Source organism: Thamnophis elegans, chromosome 2 (assembly GCF_009769535.1).
Source record: "Thamnophis elegans isolate rThaEle1 chromosome 2, rThaEle1.pri, whole genome shotgun sequence".
In the NCBI taxonomy this organism is placed as follows: Eukaryota; Metazoa; Chordata; class Lepidosauria; order Squamata; family Colubridae; genus Thamnophis; species Thamnophis elegans.
Window position 1 is genome coordinate 25,590,000 of NC_045542.1, and position 20,212 is coordinate 25,610,211.

General features: G+C 45.3%; 1 protein-coding gene across 3 annotated transcripts in view; it reads right to left on the minus strand.

The window, feature by feature from the left end:
• Positions 1–384: 384 nt before the first annotated feature.
• PRPF40B (pre-mRNA processing factor 40 homolog B) overlaps positions 385–20,212 on the minus strand; it is a 36,253-nt gene continuing 16,425 nt past the window's right edge. The window contains exons 12-27 of one of the 3 annotated variants that reach the window (XM_032209401.1): positions 19,472–19,536; positions 18,700–18,864; positions 17,607–17,715; positions 17,065–17,215; positions 16,055–16,224; positions 11,508–11,622; positions 10,140–10,231; positions 9,562–9,678; positions 8,007–8,144; positions 7,063–7,158; positions 6,668–6,748; positions 5,123–5,225; positions 4,193–4,254; positions 3,455–3,580; positions 3,162–3,181; positions 2,902–2,985 (exon numbers count right to left, since the gene is read on the minus strand). In XM_032209401.1, coding sequence (XP_032065292.1) covers position 2,985; positions 3,162–3,181; positions 3,455–3,580; positions 4,193–4,254; positions 5,123–5,225; positions 6,668–6,748; positions 7,063–7,158; positions 8,007–8,144; positions 9,562–9,678; positions 10,140–10,231; positions 11,508–11,622; positions 16,055–16,224; positions 17,065–17,215; positions 17,607–17,715; positions 18,700–18,864; positions 19,472–19,536 — 1,611 coding nt within the window. In that variant the 3' untranslated portion in view covers positions 2,902–2,984. Of the gene's footprint in view, positions 2,986–3,161; positions 3,182–3,454; positions 3,581–4,192; positions 4,255–5,122; positions 5,226–6,667; positions 6,749–7,062; positions 7,159–8,006; positions 8,145–9,561; positions 9,679–10,139; positions 10,232–11,507; positions 11,623–16,054; positions 16,225–17,064; positions 17,216–17,606; positions 17,716–18,699; positions 18,865–19,471; positions 19,537–20,212 lie in introns of all 3 variants that reach the window. The other 2 variants (XM_032209400.1, XM_032209399.1) reach the window with 2 other exon arrangements.

Here is a 20,212-nt window from a genome sequence, read left to right on the forward strand (position 1 = left end):
TACAATTAGCCAAACTTCTGAATGTGTGCCAAAAACATTGAACTTGAACGATTGTTGGGTAATGTCTTGGTAAAGGCCGGAAAGTGAGTAATGCAACCCTCAAGCCTAAGGAGGGTTCTCTTACTCTCCAGCCCTTGAACAAAGGGCAGGAGCAAATTGCAAATAGTGTTGTAAAGGTTTTGGGAGAGGGGGGTCAGCATTATCTCTAGGTAGCTCCTATGAAGGCTTTTTTTAGCATTAGCACCCCAGGCAGAATTATAAGGCTCATAACATCAACATCTATGCAGCTAATTTGATTCAGGGTTTGTTCAGTCTTGGTTACTCTCTTAATTGCTTAGCTTGCAAGGAGGCCCAGAGATCAAAGATTCTTTTGGATCTTGATGTTCAATACCATCAGGCATATTTTTAACGTTGCTTTCACATAGTCACTTGGAGATAAAGGACCCTGAACACAATGATGTCAATGTTGAAGCTGCCTGGCCTAGAACTGCATTGTGAATGCTAATACAACACATCATCTCAAATGTTGATGACTTAAAGCTATACATTTGTGGCATGAACCCACACGTTGGTCATGAAAAGCATGCATATAGTTTTCATGACTAACATGTCTTAATTGTAATGGCACCATGGTTTATTCCTTACAGAATGACAGCAGGAACTTTATGCTGTTTCAGGGCTCAGGATAGTGCCCTGCATATATGCAATTATCGGAGACACCCAGCAGGGCAACTTATGCCTTGTTTCTGTGCCTCCAAGACACGTCTGGATGGCTGCACTTAGCAACAGGATGATGGGTATCTCCCTGGGAAGGTCAACACACACTGGTCCTTTTCTGAGAGCAGTGGCATTGTGAAAACAATAAAAGCAACACATGCACAATTGTCTTCAAGGACATGTATTGGCTAAATTGCTTTTTATCTGGCACAAGGGCCAGACATCAACGCTTTCTGTTGCAGTGCAGCCAAAGGACAAAAGACATCTGCCATTCAGAAGGCTTGCTTTTTCCAGCATGGGAACTTAAGATCCAGCTCGTAAAGTGAAAACTGTCATGAAAAATTTAATGGGTGAAAACACCCTTAAGAAATAAGAATGAATTTGACATTATTTCAATGCTGTATAGAAAACCTGGGGAGAAGGTTGAGGTTGTAGCCACTTCGATTTCTGAAGCAAACACTAATATTTTTTTCCAATAAACCAAATGGGACCAATTAATTCTCCACTCTGCTTTCTGACAGAAGTTTCTCACCCTGTTCAAGTCAATGCTATTCCCAGGGAGGGCAGAGTATTCTCAACGTTACTTCTGGACAGTTTACAGCATAATCACTTCAGCATAGTCCTTCTGTGTAGCTAGATGTAACTTTTTTGTACATGTGAAAATTATTATTGATTATACTGTAAGCCAATGCCTTCCTTCCTCTTGAACTGTACAGAATTTCTACTAATGGAGAAGGGGGAAAAATAAAACAGAACCAAAGGCTATATACATCTTTGCATTTATTGCCAATGAATGTGCCTTTTCACCTCCCTGGTTTGTGCGATTTCCCTCTCCCCTCCCCAAACTTAAGAGTTGCTCATTTGAGAGATGCCAAATGGATTATGTCTGTGTGCCTTGGGAAAGTTACTAAAAGGGTCAGATCCAGGCCTCAACACCCCACCCCATCTCTAAATATATTTTGAATTTCTTGAGATTCCTCAGTATACTTTGAAAAGAGGTCTGAAATTCTCTGGAGTCACTTTTACTTAAGATCACCTTCTCCAAAGCAGAGATGGCAGCCATCATCTAGTCAATTGGGAGGTCAATTTTTGAGAAAAAGCTTTTCTGGTTTATGAAAAAGAAATTGTAAGGGAAACAAGTTGTGGAAATAATGTAAGTGAACGTAATAAATTGTAGTACATGGTTATAAATACGGACATATGGCATCCATCAGTTAAAAATGTGGAAACCAGCAATCTGATCAGCATTTGTATCTTGTTTATTCACACAATGATTATGGATGAATCTCATAATATACACCCAGCATGGCTACTTTGCCACACGTACCAATTTAGGATATTTGCATATCCTCTCTTCCCTTTTTTTTTTATATATACCTGCCAGCAAACTTTCAAGTCCTCTGTTATTTTGGGGGATTAGAGGCACCATAGATCCAGTCCAATAGGTTATGAAAATACTTTTGAGGGGTTCCCCCCCCCCCTCAAAAAAAATCATTTGGAACCAATATAAACTAATTTTCTACAGGAGGCCACAGATTGGTATCTTCAATCCAGATTTATTATAAATATTGTTTGAAAAATTCCATTAAATCTTTAACTCACGAGGGGATACTGCAACCAGGGAAAAGGATCCAGTCACAGTGATAACCTTCCAGAAGATCATGTAGCCTATTCCTGTCTCCAGATGAGACAAGACTCATGCTGTATCTTAGCTGTTTCCTGCCGCCATTTTGCATCTAGGCCAAAGGAGGGTCTGAGCTAGTGTGGCCCAGCTGAAGTCTTGACTGGAGACAGACATCATTCATTCTGGTGCTCAGATGTAATTCCCCCATTCCTCTGCTGGATGGTCCAAGAGCCGGGTTTCAATTTTGGTGATGCCCTCCAGATCCACAAGGGACACCTGAACTTCCTCCCTGTCCTGATGTTTGATGTAGACTGGTGGTGTCGCTGGAGATGACTGCTGCCAACGGGCAGGAGCAGCTGCTCCCCTCTTAGAAGCAGGTGAACGTAATGAAGAAGACTGTGACCCAACGTGCGGGGCCCAGCAAGAGCAGTGCATACGCTTGGCTTGGATGCCACCAAGGCTAAAACAAGGCAGAGTTGCCACAGGAACAAGGACTGAATGCTTCTCATACAATGGTGTAGAGGGGTGCCTCAAAAGAGGCAGGGGGTCAATTACTGGTCACCCAGTTGCTGCAGCAGAGTCCGACGCCGACGTTCCAGCTCCCCTTCGCTCAGCTCCTCGCTCTCTGAGGTGTCCCAACCACTCTGACAGCAGAAAGAAGGCAGGTAAGAACCCCTCATCCAGCCTTCCCTCCAAGCCTTTCTTTTTTTCTATCTTCCTCCATCCTCCATGTCCTAAAGCAGAGATGAGCAATTCCCTTTATATGGCCCCTAGAGCCCCAAGAGAATCGAGACTGCTGAAAACAGAGAGCAGTTCTTGCCATTTTGAGGATGAAATCTCCTAAAACAGACATATCACTATATTTAAAAAAAAAGATTGAAGCCGTATCTCTTCCCCAAATTCCACCCTAAATCGTCCCACCTATTTTTGGTGTTCGATTCCCCACCCAAGAGGGTTAGGATAGGGGTGGGGAACTATGGTCCTTTTATGATGTGTGGACTTCAACTCCCAGAATTCCATGCTGGCTCAGTTCCCCACACCTCTGGGTTAGGAGAAGCCATTCCTGGGCTGGGATTCTGCTCGATCCCCGCCACCCCCACGCCGAAGTCTCACCCGCTCCCTCCGAGTGCCCCGGGGAGGGGAGTGGCCCCTCCCCTCAGGTCGCAGAGGTGCCTTCCCTCGCTCCCACTCTTCCGCCCGGCTTGGCTCCTTGTGCTCAGCTTCGCTTTCAGGGCTGTTCTGTAAAAGAAACGGTTTGCAGAGTGGGAGGGGCCTGGCAGGAGGGGGCCTGGGTGACTGGCCCATTTGGGGACACGAGCTAGCACAACCAAGGAAGGCAAGTGAGCCCCAAAGATTGTAAACCAGCAATGCAGATGTTGAGATAAAACTGCAACTGTTTCTCAGGAGATGTGTACCTTCAGCCCTGGCTGTTCCCTTGAATCCCCAGATAGTTACCTGCTCCTCAGGGGTGAAATTCAGCAGGTTCTGAATTTGGAGAAACGGTAGCAGAAATTTTGAGTAGTTCGGAGAACCGGCAAATACCACCTCTGGCTGGCCCCAGAGTGGGGATGGAGTGGAGATTTTGCAATATCCTTCCCCCAGGAGTGGGGAGAGAATGGGGATTTTGCAGTATCCTCCACCTGCCACGCCCACCAAGCCACCTCCACAGAACCAGTAGTAAAAAAAAATTAATTTCACCACTGCTGCCCCTACTCGGTGGGTTGAGACCCGTGGGGAGGGAGCTGCCAGGAGAATGCACCCTTTTTTCCAAGGAGCTTGGCTTTATGTGATTGGTCCTTTTCCATCTGGACCTCTCCCTTTGCCTCCCTTTTGCTGTCACCGCCTACTCACCGACTTATGCCGTTTCTTCTTGCTCTTCTTCTTCTGCCTCTTGGCACGCCTGGGGCTGTGCTCTGCAGGAAGACAGGAAGTTGTGTGCAGACAGGGAGACGGGGCCGTCCCAGCCTTTCCTTGGGATGACCTCAGCCCACTCCCAGCAGTGATTCCATGGCAGCAGGCCAGAATCTCAGAGACATCCTGGGAAGGTGGCCGAATATTGGGGGATGGGGTGATGCAGATGCTACCTATCAATTGATTTTTTTGTGATCAAATGAAGGAAAAACAGTTTGCATGCTGTGGGAGCTTCCTCATTTTTACAGGCTCAAGAACACATTGCTGAAAGTTGTTTTGGTGAAAAGAATTTTAGCCCATCATTTTTTGTGAGTTTTAAAACAGGTTAAAATAGGTACGTGACTCTAGCAGTGTTGCCTGGGATGGGGTGAAGGTGTTGTCAAATTTGGAGAGCCTGATGAAAATAATGTGTTGTGGGCCCCGCTTCCCCTTTTGAACATCATCTTGACATTGTGCAGATGTCCCAAACGGACAGAGCTTACAGTCTGACACCACAAAGCTTTTGTCATTGGGACAAAAAGAAAAAAAAGAAAAAAAGACAGGAGCCACAGACATCCTAAGCCTGACATACCCCTTCATGTCTTAACTTTCCATAAGTGTAGTGCAAAATGTGAAAACACATCCCCAAAACTTACTCCCTGAACTAGCTCTACATCCACAACATGGTGCTGTGGGGCCCTTTGGAGACTGAAAAATGTATTCAAAAATAGAAAGTGCAACTGCTAGCAACATGTTCTAAACAAGCCGATGCCCATGGATTTGTTTTATAGCATGGGTTTTTCCCCCCAAATACAAAGACTGCTGCTCAGTTTCCCACAAGGACTTCTTTTCTATGGAGCTAGCCCGTTTCTCATCCACTCCAAGCCTTACCTGAGTCAGGGGAAGACGAGGCCCCTGAGCCGGCAGATTCTGAGTGGTTTCGTTTCTTGCGCTTGGCTGCTCGGTGGGGATGATCTGAACCGGACTCTGAGCCCTGCACGAGAAAAAGAAGGACTCACCAGACAGCCACTGCCAGAGGAAGAGTGGACGGAGCCACAGGAAGAAGAAATAAGCCAAAGTGAAGATCAAAGGTATCAAGGAGGAAGAGGAGCAGGAAAAGATCAGGCCAAGCTGCTGCATTTTTGAGTTAGAAGCACAATCCTACTTCTCAATTTACCATTATCCATCCTGTGCGACGGTGGTCAGCACACAACAGTCATCCCCACACCAGGCAACCTTCTCATTCGAACAGCTTTTCCTAAAGCAAATTTCCTCCAACTCTTGTCAGTCCCCAGTCAAGGTGCCTTAATTCAAAGCTAAACAGGTTCTGATCAAGCTTATCAACCCTTGCCAAATAAGAGATGAGCCTTCCTGAGGCCTAAGGTGGCACTTCTGGCTTCTTGTCCCTTATCCTACTGCATTCCCCCCAACCCCTGACCCGTGAGTTTTTCTGGCACAGAGGGGTCATCTGGTTTAACATCGGTGAACAGGCTGGAAGAGAAAGCCTGGGAGGGGTGGGGGGAATAAATGCAGTTTCCAATTGAAGCAGAAATGCCATTCCCAAAACTGAAAAGCTCAAAGTACGAAATGCCCCTTTTTGCACATGAGCATTTTGTTTTGAGCATTTTGGAAGTGCTTCAAGCTCACAAATAGGACTGTGTCTCACTTGGAGCAGAGATACTTTCAAGACGCTCAAAACAGCCTGACTTGCATCTGAGACAAGGTGCTTCAAATTCCAAGCGGATGGGAAAGAAATGTGGACCTGCAGCACTAGAGGAGGAGGATCTGGCCAACTCAGAGCTTCCCAAAGACAGACGCCTGGATTAAGAGACTGTGCAGTCCTAAATTGGACGGCGGAAGAAGTTCCTCACACATCCTAGAGCCTTGATGGTGAGCCTATGGCACACGCCACCCCAGCTCAGCTCTACTGCGCATGTGCACACATCTCCCACTGACCAGCTGGTTTTGGGGTCTGCCGCACCTGCACAGGGGGCAGGGTGGTCATGCACACATGTATGGGGTGCAGGGTGGTCACGTGTGCATGTGGGAGTCGAGCGAGCATGCACAGGGGGCAAGGAGACATGGAGGTCACACGGGAATGCACGGGGCACACACAAGGGGTCACAGGTGGGGGTGAGGTGCGCGTGGGGTGCATGTACATTGCATTATGAGGGCGTATGCACGCTTTTGGCACGCAGCAATGAAAAGGTTAGCTATCGCTGCCCTAGAAATTCTCGGGATATATCTAGTAGCTTAGAAGTTACAGCTTTAGTTCGGCAAGATTCTGTCAGGATTTACTTTGGCAAGATTTGGTGCAAGCAAATAAAGGACTGGGCTCAATTGTGGCTTAGTTCAAAGCCCAGGGGAATTCAGCCGCCTATGACCAACATTTTTTAACTTGCACACTCCGTTGAGTCTGTCCTCCCCAAATCTCACCGAGGCAGAGTGCTTGCGATGGTGTTTCTTTGGCTTCTTGGCATGCTTCTTGGCCTTTGTGTGGAAATGCTGACACTCACTCTGGGGAAAAAGGAGGACTGGGTTACTTGGGCCCCTTTGGAACATGCCCTTCCCAGCCACTGTCTTCTCTTCCCCTAAACTCCGCTGAAGATGTGACCTAGCCTGATAACAAAATGTTTGGAATCCAACCCACAAGCTCAGAGGATGACCCTCCAGCCTCATCTCTACACCAGAGCTACAGCCACCATCAAAAACTGTCTTCTCTATCCTCCTCGAGGTCAACTCTACTTACTGGTCTCATGAGGTTTCAAGCAGATCCCTTGCTGGGATTCAACTGCTCCGCCAGGCCCAAACACGAAACAGGTGCTGCTCACCTCCAGCAACTGCAGGAATTCACGAAAGAGGCGGATCCGTTCTGATTCTAGTGTGATCTGCTCAAAGGCAATATTGTTGACAAACCGCTCTCTGACCTGACCAAGAATAAGAAGCACATAGTCACATCCTTTCCTGGAGTATGTAAGATTTGGGGGTGGGTTTGTCATGGGATTTCCAATCTTACTGATGGCAGGAGGCCCCACCACTGTATTCAGATACAAACATTTCAAGGGATAACTACCATATTTTTCAAAGTGTAAGACGCACCTAGGTTTTGGGGAGGAAAACAAGAAAAAAAAATGCTGAAACTGAAACAGGCTGTTTGCTGCAAGGAGGCAAATTGCTGGGAGGCAGAGGCCAAAGGGGTGGGGGTGGGGGCTACATTTGGTGTATAAGACCCACTCAAATTTTTACCCTCTTTTTTGGGGGGGGGGTTTGTCTTATACTCTGAAAAATACGGTAATTGGTGACAGACCTCGGAAACCAACTCATTCCCAAACCACATGCTGTTAGAAGAAGTTAAAATTTCTTTGTGAGTCCATGGCAAAAAAAGTTGACACCTTTGGGCCTAAGCCATTGTTTTGCTACTTGCTCACTCAAATGTGGCAGGACATTTCCAATTTCTCTTAAGTTGGTTTGGATAGAAGCATCCACTGTTTTGAGACAAAGTTACAGATCAACCTGCTCCAAAAATGAGGCTGGTGCATCCTTGTAGGAATCTTGCCTCCTTAGGCTGGGCTTCCCCAACTAGGAGGCACCCAGAAGCAGAGGGGTGGGTTTCTCCAAGGGTGGTTAAATGCCCATGTCCTAATGCCAAAAGATACATTCAACAGTTGGACCGATTGTTCTATTATTATTTATATCTAATCTGCCATCCTCTTCCTTTAGCATTCATTTGACACTCGGCTGGAAAACCTGCCCTGCAAGGAGCAGAAGATCTCACCTCATCCCAGGGGGTATTGGGCTCTAGAGGAGGAGCTGCCTGACGCAACATACTCTTGAAGGCGGCCTCCTTCCGCCGCATCTTCCGGGTTTCCTCCTTTTCCCGTTCACGCTCCCGTGCCTCAGCCTTTTCCAGCAGCTGGGGGTTGGGGTGGGATGGGAAGGCAAAGGGAGAGAATGATCACCACAGAACATTCCTGTCACTAAAATATCTCCTCAGTGGTTTAACAGCCTCTTCATTTTATTTCATTTATTTAGAACCCGCCTTTATTAATTTTACAAATGACCCAATGTAGTCAACAGATCCAACATACCTTCCTCCTCCTATTTTCCCCACAACAACAACCCTGTGTGGTGAGTTAACTGGGGAATGAGTGACTGGCCCAAGGTCACTCAGCTGGTTTTCATGGCTAAGGTGGGATGAGAACTCAGCATCTCCTGGTTTCTAGCCTGGTGCCTTAGGCATTAGGCCAAACTGCCTCTTGTTCACAAACCTGCCCCCCCCGCCCCCGCCCTGGATTTACCTGACCAGCTTTTGTTAAAGCAGCCATCAACTTTTCCCTCTGCAGCTCGCTTACTTGTAAAGAAGAGCTTTCTTCCAACTGGATTGACCCCGAATGCCCAGCTGCCACACTGGGTGACTCCTCAGCCCCAGCATTATTAGACAGAGAAGAGAGACACTCCCAAAAAACATACATCTATTTCAATATGATAGGAGATATATGCCTATGGAGAGTGTCAGTCACCCAGGTCACATGGTTGCCCCCAAAGTGCTTTTTCCAGAGGCAACTGGACTTCCTTGTTTTTCTTTGGAGACCTTTTTCTTCTCCAAGAAACTTCTTCAGAAGCGAAATACACTATATTGCCCAAAGTATTCGTTCACCTGCATTTACTTGCATATGAACTTACAGTATTTAACCTGTGATTATGTCTTCCCGACTGAATTGCTGTTAGTATTTTATTCCCCCTTTGGATTCATTGTTGAGTCACTGACACTGCATTAGTGCCCATAATGTGGCTAGATATTTCCTCCATGCTTCATTCATTTTTATTATCCTAAAGATGCATACCAGTTATAACGTGACTTCTCCAAATTAATGACTTTCTTCATTATTCTTTGTGCTAATTACAGTTAGTCTGGATTTTATCAGACTGATTTTCATTTATCTGCTCTGTATTAATATGAGTATTGGGTAGAGAATTTGTACCAACATCCATTAGACATCAGTCAGCAGAGATTTGGGGCATGTGGCATGTCCATATGGGAATGCATGGGGCAGGCAGAGGTTGAGGGGAGCAGATAGTCCTGCAACAGCTCAATTCTATGGTATCTAAACCTTTGAAGGCAATAACCAAGAAACTTGAATTGCACCTGAACATCTATTGGGAGCCAATATGCGAATAAAGGCAGGTGAGCGAATACTTTTGGCAATATAGTGTATCTTCGAAGAAAAACAAGGAAGTCCAGTTGCCCTTTGAAAAAGCACCTTTGGGACATGACAGGGGGGAGTCACCAAGGTGAAGAACATAGCATCCCCCCCCCCCAACCCACTCACACTGTTGAAAGTTAACTTTATGTTGCCAGCATCCAGCGTGGCAGCACGCTTGTCAAAACTGATGACATGAGCAAAGTCCTCAAAGGTTGTATTTATTTCCACACTGAAGCTCCGGTCCTGCCAAGGAGAGAAGAAAGGAAAAAGGAGAGAGGCAGGAAAAGGCCATGGTTAAACTTTCCCTCCTTCAGAGCCCCGTCGTATACTTCTAAAATATTAGGAATCAAGGAATACTAAAGTAAGTCCACTATAGACTTTTAATATTTTTAAGGGTTCTCTGAAAAGATCTTTTCTCTGGATCAGGTAGGGGCTGGAATTGCAGATCAGCTCCAGTTCCCCTTGCCTGCTTTTATTTTAAAGCAAAGGCAAGCCTCAGAATGTGACAGACCTCTGCCCTGTAAAAAGAAAGATGCTTCAAAGGGAATGCCTTACGGTTCTCCCAAAAATAATGATGGCAGAGCCTCAGAAGGGCCCCAGCTAACTGGCATCACAGAGAGAGAGACAGAATTCCCTCAAGAGAAATAGCTTTGCATCGAAAAGTATTTCTACACCATATTCAGTTGTTAACTTTCCAGCCGCACCTTGAGAATATCCTTGATGATCTTTTTTTCATCATGGAACCGGGCCTTCAGATCTTCAACATAGAATTTGAAGAGGTCAAGCGGGGTGGAGCCTGTGAATAGAAGAGCAGCAGGAAGTAGCCCATGCATGCATTATTAGTGCTGGGCGCAAAGAAGATCCGCCTACCAAGTTTCCAAGCAGCTTCCGGAGCTTCTTAGATTTGGGGCCCAGGGGAATATAAGGCCGTCATTTCATTGAAACTAAGCATGGTCAATGCTTGGTTGAAAAATTACCCTATCGTGTCCATCAGTTTAAGTTACAGGATAGAAAGCAGGATACGAAGTAAAATAAACAAGCAATACATGATCAACAATGCTATCTGAAACAAAAGAAATTGTCCATGCCTCCTATTCCTCTATTACTTATCCCACTTGGAAAGTCAGCAACCAGAAACGCATACCACAGTGTGTCCTCTGATGCTCTTTTATTTAGGTCAGAATAGGTGACATGAAAGTCCAATGGGTGGCTATATCGCCCTTAACGTCCTTGAGGCAAGAGAACATGCTCAGAAATTCTTTATGATTGATTACTGCACAGACAATAATGCAAGCACAATGAAATCCCCACAGTGGAAGTATGGATTGTGAAAAAAGTCACAACTGGAAAACTAGTCTGGTGATCAGAAAAAAAAGGAAAACCTTTTTTGAGACTAAAAACCTTACATGGACTTTTTTCTGAAAGAAAAAAAAAGGTGATTTATGGGTTTGAAGATTAAGATAAGCTTGGATAAAATGAGGAAGTAGGAGGGAAGAAGGACTACAAAATTGTAACTTCCTACTGAAAAATCATTCTATGTCTTAACTGTAGTTCTTTTCTCTTTTTGCTTCTTCCACTTTTTTGTTTTTCCTTTCCTTTCTCCCTTTCGTTTCTTTCTTTTCCTTTTTTCAATTTGCCTTTATTGTATGGAAAAACTCTTAATAAGCATAAATCAAAAACCTCCTTATGATGCATATATTTATAATTCAAGGACACATTTGAGGGCTTGCTTGGAAGACAAATCAAAATGGAAAACATTTCCCTTAAGGCAGAATGCATGAAAAATCTTGAAGTAAGGCAGGAGATGCCTTTATAAAATCCTTACTGAACACCTGAGTCAACCAGCCTTCTTGGGAACTTAATCCCCGGACTCAGATCCAGTCTTCAGCTTTTCCAATTGGAAGATCTCAAATCTAATAAATAAATATTTGCACACCCAAGTGCGACATTTCAAATCATCCCAAACACCACCCAGGGAGATGGACTATTTGATCCATGCCCATAATTTGGGAGAGACCTTTTCTGGAGAGAGGCAAGGAGGGAGGGTGAAATTCCTGCCTGAGGCTGCTTACCAGGCTGGCCCAACATGTTGGCAAAGCGTCGGTCGGTGCTGAGGGAGGGATACAGCTCCATCCAAGTGGACATGGAGTGAAGGCGCCCGCATTCGTGAAGCTCGTCCAAGAAGGCCTGAGCAAGAAGCAGCCTGGTTATTCTACGATAGAGTGAGAGAGATCAGGGAGTCAGCCCCTCCCCCAGTCACAGGCCCTGCCAGGGAGGCCATGTGCCCCAAAGCAGGCCCTGAAGTCCACCTCCCTCTGCCCTGACACAGAGGTTTCTTCAAATACTTCCTTCCCTCTATCCTTCCAATGCCCACCTGGAAACTCAAACAGTTCAGATACCATACAGCACTCCATATACAGTATGAAGGGAGGAAGAAAAAAGCAGGAAGCAAAGACACTGGGATGAACTGCAAAATTTGACTTGAGAAGTTCAAGTTTTTAAAAAGCTAGTGTCAGAATTTTGCCCCCAATTTCTGGAAAACGTACACTCCTGGGTTCCAGCCTCTTTATCAAACTTCCCTGGAGACTTCTGGACAATTATTGTGCAATTTGCCTGTACAGTGTGCCATTTTCCAGAGTGCCCAGACAATGCCGTGAGCACAGAACCTATATTTTTACACTGATGCATCACCCATGCTCTATTCTCATTTTAAGTACAGGTAGTGCTCCGCAATTGAGTCCCACATTTCCATTGCTAAACAAGATATTTGTTAAGTGAGTTTTGCCCCCATTTTATGACTTTTCTTGCCACAGTTATTATATGGATCACTGCAGTTGTTAAGTTACTAACACAGTTGTTAAATGAATTTGGCTTCCCCATTGACTTTGCTTGTCAGAAGGTCACAAAAAGCGAAGGCATGTCCCTGGGACCCTGCAACCGTCATAAATATGAACCAGTTGCCAAGCGGCTGAATGTTGATCATGTGACTATGGGGAAGCTACAATGGCCAAGTGTGAAAAATGGTCATAAGTGCCATTTTTGGTGCTGTGTTCAGTAAATCCATACACTCACAAAATGAATGTTTGTAAGTGAGGATTACCTGCGATTAAAAAAATGATAGCAAGAGAAATCCATCATGCAGCATTCCAGGAGGCACAAAAAACATGAGAAAATAGGACTGATGAATTGTACTGGAATGATCATCACGTATGAGGATGAAGTGACTCTTTTGTCTACCGTAACAATGCTCAGCCATTGTGGCCAACAATAAGGAGTACTAAAAGTTGTTGTTCAGGGATATCTAGAGCAGACATGGGCATTTTATGGGCCCTGGGCCACATATGGCCCTTTGGCTGTCCCTGACCAGCCCACGTGAGATCAATCGGAAATGAGAAATCAAATGGGAATAAGGATACCCTATGCGACTCCACATTTTCAGTCTTATCGTAACATGTAAATTCTTACCAGTAGCAGCTAATTCAAACCATAGAATGTGCTGCTTTTTATAAAGTGATAAAATTAATATTGGGCAGAATTAAGTTGAGCCTATTAGTTCAGCCCTCAGTAACAGTCCCAATTTTTCGCCTCTTGAAAAAATTAATTGCCTTGATTCACAGGGTCATACTTGTCCCCCCTTTATTGTATCACTTGTGGTGCTCTATTGGGACTTTTATCATCATCATCCTCTTTTAATGACCCCATAATAATCCCTTGTAGGGTGGAGTCTGGGCAACTGAATGGAACTGAGTGTTTACTGGCCGGATGCCCTTCCTGTCGCCAATGCAGAGTTTTTCTCAGCAGATATATTCCCAGTGTGCCCAGAGAGAGAAATATCTGCCACTACCTAGGATCAAACTCTATTGAGGCTTTTATGTTCTTCCAAGTACCGTATTTTTCAGACTATAGGACGCACCGGAGTATAGGACGCACCCTGATTTTGAAGAAGTAAATTTTTTTTAAAAAGTTTTTGCACTCTGCATGCCTCCCAAACCCTCTCTGAACGTCTCGTTTTTTGGAAAAAAAAAAAAAAAAGTGCATGCAGAGCTTTGGGAGGCTTGTAGAGTGCTCCTGGAGGCTGGGGGGGGGGGGGAGACAGTCCATTTTTTGCTTATGTTTGTCCTCCCCAGCCCCCAGGAGCACTTTGCAAGCCTCCCAAGCCCTCTGCACGTCCATTTTTGTAAAGGGGGCGGGATTTCAGTAGTTCAAAAATGCTGTATTCAGTGTGTAAGACGCACCCAGATTTTCACCCTCTTTTTTGAGGGAAAAATATGCGTCTTATACTCCGAAACATATGGTAATCCTCACACTGGAGCCTATCTGGGCTTTCTCCTCCCTTAAATAAAAGCAACACGTTTTCTCAATTTCTCCTGGTGCCTTTTTTTTCTCATTTGAAGAAAACAATGGGGGGGGGGAATGGATCAAAAGAGTCTCTGCAAATATTGGGAGAAAGGAATAGGGGCATTCTGCAGTAACAGTTCAGGTCTCTGAAACTGATTAGGAAAATGCAAGAAAGTTTTATACAGGAAGTATAAAATAGGCATCAGGATTTATGGGTCCATCTTAAATGTTTATCTGAAGCCAGAATCAGCACTCCACAGATAATCCTCAACTTACAAGAGTTCATTTAGTGACTATTCGATGTTATAACAGCACTGAAAAAAGTGAGTTATGATCATTTTTCACACAACAATTGCAGTACCCCCATAGTCATGTGATCAAAATCCAGACACTTGGCAACTGACTCGTATTTATGACGGTTGCAGTGTCCTGGGGATCATGTGATCACCTTTTGCAACCTTCTGACAAGCAAACCCAATGGGGAACCCAGATTCTGTGTCACTAACAACTACAATGATTCATTTAACAACTGTTAGCAAAAAGGGTTGTAAAATGGGAAAAAATTCATTTAACAAATGTTCCACTTAGCAACAGGAATTTTAGGGTCCATTGTGGTGGTAAGTCAAGGACTACCTGTATTTGCCTGTAAATAAAAAAACCAAAACAGATACAAAACACACTTTGCAATTTGGGAGGCAGGAGAATCTACAATGACTGCAAAAGGACAGCACAGGGGAAGAGAAAAGGCTACCCCTGGTTGTGCTGCCAATCTGTGGGAAGGTCCATGAACAAAAAACTGAGATTTTCTGAAGCAGTGTTGGGAACTTTTAAGGAATATGGACTTCCAACTGCCGGAACTCTCCAAGCAGTCATTGCTTGCTGGGGAATTCTAGGGCTTGAAGTCCACCACTGTTTAAAAGTTCGCAAGGTTGAGAAAAACTGCTTGGAAGGGTTGGGAATTCCTTTTAACTATGACAGAAAAGCAATAACTGGCAATCATATGAACCCTCCCTCTGCGAGCATCTTCTCTCACTAATGGCTAAACTTTTATTTAAACACTAAAGACAGCCAACATTGTTAGGAGACTGAATTGTAGTATATCCAACCCTTTTCTGGAATGATAATCAAATAATTAGCTAGCTACAAAAAGGCCACAAAACAAAATAGTGACTAGTAATGTTCCAGTGGTATAAAAAGCAGATTTTTTTGCTTTCCTGGTTTGTGGAAATTTTGTTCTATTTATCTTCAGGTGACGGATAAAAGAAACACTGAATGATGATCTAGAACAGGAGTGTCAAACTCGCATTATTGTGGCATTGTCACGTGACATCAGGATTTTTTCTCCTTCGCTAAACCGGGTGTGGGTGTGGCCAGTGCATGTTGCATCTGGCCCATGGGCTGCGAATTTGACACCCCTGATCTACAATATTCATTCGAGCAGCCTTGTTCAATGTAATGCTCTTCAAATATGTTGGATGACAGATACTAGAATTCCCAGCTACCAGGGCTGCTGGGAAGTCTGAAATGTTATTCCTAAAATATCTAGCAAACACTAGGATGAAAAAGAAATGAGGCCTTTGAACTTTGTTGCTGGAGAAGACTCCTGCGAGTCCCTTGGACTGCAAGGCAATCAAACTGGTTAGTCCTAGAGAGATCAACCCTGGCTGCTCTTTAGAAGGCCAGATCCTGAAGAGGAAACTCAAATACTTTGGCCACCTAATGAGAAGGAAGGACTCACTGGAGAAGAGCCTAATGCTGAGAGCAAAAGAAGAGAATGAGGTGGCTGGATGGAGTCACTGAGGCAGTAGGTGTGAGCTTAAATGGACTCCAGAGGATGGTAGAGGACAGGAAGGCCTAGAGGAACGTTGTCCATGGGGTCGCGATGGGTCGGACATGACTTTGCGACTAACAACAGAGGATGAAAAAGGCTAGATCAGTCTATTTGCCATTTAGCCCACTATGGATTGTGACAGCAATAAAATCATTTCCCTATTATTACCTGACTCTTTTAATTAGATTTTCCCAATTTGGGTGCCCTTATGATACACAGATTCAAATCCTGGAATTTCTCAGTTAACATGGTTATTGCTGAGAATTCTGCAGGTTGACTACACCTTTGGATCCCAAAAGTTTGAAGGTTGCCTCTAATTCTTTCAAGTGACCAAAATCTACAAGGCATGGAATCCTTGCCACTGTTCTTGCTCTGCGAGACAGACCACACTCTTCTTTCCAAGGAATCCCAGCAAAAGCCTCCTTGGCTCGGGGCTGCGATTGCAAATACCTGGAAGGCTTCCCTGTTCTTCCGTTGCTGACGCCTTTCCCGTAATCGACCCCGTTCACGTTCCTCCTCCTCCTCCCTCTCCAAAGTCCGGATGTGTTCCTCAAAGCAGATTAAGGCATCCTCCTTGTCCATGTCTGAAAGAGGGAAAGTTGGGAGCAGGCCAGGCTGAGCTAAGGGATAAAACCATTGGTGACCCGGGAGGAAAAGTACAAGTTTATTCTGCAATGAGAGGTGACAGGGATTCAGGCACAAAGGGCAAGTGAGCATAAGAGAGTCCCCTGTGAATGAAGTCTCTAAGCATGGAAAGGTGTCCTATCTAAGATGGGAAGTTGTGGCCCAGCCTGTCAGCAGGGCAGCAGGCAGGCCCAGCGTTCGAAATGTTAGTGACGGCTTGTTACGCTTCTAGAATTAAGCTTTTGTGACTTCTAGAAGGTAGCAATGAGATACACTGCCCAAATAAATAACCTACATTATGGCTTAATGTCAGAGGTGGGCTTCAAAAAAGTGTATCAAGGGGTTCTCTGCCTGGTTGCTGGATGGCTGTGGCCATGGTGGGTGTGGCCTAGTTGCCCTCCTGCCCCATGGCGTGGGAGGGGGGCGTTTTTGCCCTCCCTGCGCTCCACAGGCTTTCCTTGAGCCTCTGACAGGGTGAAAACAGCCTCCCCAGGAGACCAGAAATGGGCTCAATTCCAGCCTTCCTGAACTTCCAGTAGGCCTGTTTTTCACCCTCCCTGAGCCTCCGTGCGCGCCCTGCCCTTACCTGCATCCAAAGTGTGCCACATGGGGCCTCCTGGGAGGGGAGGGGCAGGCGGGGCAAGGCAGGAGTGGGATTTGGGGGGTTCTCCAAACTGGACAGAATCTTAGCTAGAGGTTCTCCTAAACCCCTGCAAACCCCCAGCAGCCCACCCCTGCTTAATGTGAATATACGATTTCCATAGCATGTAAAGACAAGAGTTAGAAAGATGAAGGTAGGAGGAACCGGGGCAAAGAGATGGTGGAAGAGGACTCACTTTGCAAGTCTTCGTCTTCGGCAAAGCTGGGGTTGTCCATTAGGTACTGCTGGGCCTCAGACCAAGTGGTCTGGAAGCTGACACGGCTCATGCTGTCCAGGATACTCTTCAGAGCTTGAATGTTCCTTTTGCGCAGCTGCTTGGCATGCTCCTGGGTGGGATGGAAGGGGGCAGAGTTAATGCGAGGACTGTGGATTTCTGCTTGGAGGTGCAGGGGCAAGGGACGGAAGTGTCAGGATGTCCCAGTGAAAACCTCAAGCTTTTTGTAAGTAAGGTCAGACACATACGTGTAAGGGGTGGGGCTTTTGTCAGAATAACTTTGTAATTCAGTTGAAACTGTGGATTGTGGATCTGTGGATATTGGTGGCTAGTATCTATCCCAGAAATCTTGGATTTCTGCCCTCAATCTCTGGGAGCAAGTATCGGGATTAGGCTTTCTGCTGTTACTCAGGAAGGAAGGCTATGGAGGAAGGATGATGCTTGGAATTTTTTTTTTTTTACTGCTATCCAGAACTCCTGCCGTTGACTCATCCTTGACTTACCTTCTCTTTCTTGGCCAGAAAAAAAAGAACGTCATCATAGATCTCCTTGCGATCCCTTTCAGGCACCATGGCCCACACTTCCAGCTCACCAAACATTTGCTCAGCTTTCCTGAGAATGGAAAGAGAAAAGAAAGTTGGAGATGGAGGGTAGGGTGACAACCCTCAAGGGAGGATAAATAAAGATCAAGGACATCCTAGTTTATGAAGCAGGCAACGTAAGGTGCTCGGGGACATCCATGCTTGGAAAAACCAAACAAAGGTCCCTCTACTTTGATCTGGTGAGGACAGAGTTGCAGCAAGAGAAAGAAAATAAGAGGGATACCTGTAACAGCAACCTCCTGTTTCATGCCTAAACAGGGAAAATTGGACTGCCTAGCATATCTTTCCTGGTCTTCACACTGCAACTCTTTCAGCATTTATATCTCTCAGCCTAGCCCACAGGAAATCCAGCAAAAAATTCTAGGTTCATTACTGGAAAATGCAGCTCCCTGTTCCCCAAAGTGCTAAGTCTCTGCTAGGTTCAGACATGCAACCTTGCAAAATTATTCATCATCACAGTTGATGTTATTCAAGGAACTGGGGCAGCCACACCTAATATATTTCCTTCAAAGGATCCTTCAAGACCTAGCCAAGAAGATACCAATTCTCTTAAAGGTAAAGCTTCCCCTCGCACATATGTGCTAGTTGTTCCCGACTCTAGGGGTAAGTGTTAGTCTCCGTTTCAAAGCCAAAGAGCCAGTACTGTCCAAAGACATCTCTGTCGTCATGTGGCCAACATGACTAAACACTGAACGTGCATGGAACACTGTTAACTTCCCACCAAAGGTGGTTCCTATTTTTTCTACTTGCATTTTTATCTGCTTTCGAACTGCCAGGGTGGCAGAAGCTAGGACAAGTAACAGGAGCTCACGCGGCACTAGGGATTCAAACTGCCGACCTTTCTGATCGACAAGCTCAGTGTCTTAGCCACTGAGCCGCCGCATCCCTCTAAGTTCTCTTAGCAATCACTAAAACGGTCTTGAAAGAACCATCCAAGCTCCCAACCTTCCCCCGCTGGATTGTTGTTCCACCAAGCATCCCGATCCTCGTGTACCTGTAGCGGGTGGTAGAATTCATTTTGCTGTGTTCTTCCAAGAAGCGCTGCAGTTCTTCCTTTGCCTCCTTTGCCCGCAGCCTGGCCTCTTCCTTTTCTTCTTTGTCCCGTTGAGCCTTGTAGGCATTGAATGCCTGCTTCTTCTCGCTCAGCTTGGGCAAAGCACTGGGACACACAGAAGCCGGAGGTCAAGAGCTGGCTCACATGGGCAACAGGCAAAGAAAAACAGGCGACCCAAAGTTCTAGGTCCCCGAGTGAGTAAATGAGGTGGATGGGCAGGGCGCTTCAACTGAGCTCTCTCTTTAGAGCTTTCAGCATACAGGGCTGCAACCCTAAGACTCATGTCCGACAAGGAAGGGAGGGAACTAGATGTGGTGGTGGGATTCAGCCAGTTCGCGCCCATTCGAGAGAACCGGTTGTTAAGTTTCTAAACAGTTTGGAGAACCAGTTGTTGGAAGAAATCCTGTTTTGTTTTTTTCCACTTTACAGGGCTAATCCTGTAAGGAAGGCAGGAAGGAAACATTCCAGGGTTGATTCTAGCCTAATCTTTCTTGCCCTGCTTACAGAAACTGCCTCTCTGGTTAACCCTTATTACATTGTAACAGCTAAGGCAAAGAAGCGTCCATCGATGTGAGTGACATTGAGTTGGCCATGCCCACCAAGTCACATGACCACCGAGCCACACCTACCCACCTGGGCATTAGGGCAGATAACTGGTTGCTAAATTATTTGAATCCTACCACTGACTAGATGCATCCACCCGGGATCATACCTGAAACGGGGGTCACTGCTAATAATCTTCATGGTCTGTTCCCAGGATGCACTAGCTGGAACACCCTAAAAGCCAGAAAATGGGGCATTTCAATCAAGCTGTGCCATCTTCTTCTCTTGGACTGCACTAGTTAAGCCTGCTCTGCTTGGCAGGCTCTTTCTTTTAAGCCCTCCCCTTTCTTTTTCTTTTTACAAAATGCAAAACTCAAGGTAGAACAAGTTTGGTGTTTTGATTTTCTTCTGCTTGAACTTTCAGGAAAAATATTTTCCTCTCCTCCCTGCTGTCTGGCAAAATGAATACAACAAAAAAATCAGCCTGCCAGAGGGACAGATTCCTTGACATTGTTCTCCTATGGCAAAAAGAAAGGGTCCTTTTTGTTAAAATATTCATGACTGGGAGAGACATAGGAACAAGGTCAGCCAATGAATAGGCATAGCAACTAAGTCAGCCAACGGGAGCTTCAACAGATCTGAGTCTGTGCAGAGAATTGAAACAGAAACTTAAGAAGAAAGCAGCCTACCGCTCTGAGAAGTAAACTAGCAGTCTATCTGCTGAAATGAAACTTACTGCTTGTGTTTGCCTGTAACTCTCCTGCCTTGTGTTTACTTGGAAGAACCATATGTTGGTATTGTTCATTTATTCATATATTCTTATGTATATAAAGAAGTTAATGAATCCTGCTGCACCAGTTATCTATGTGTGCTTTATGCAACAAACTGACACTTTTCACTCTCAATGGAA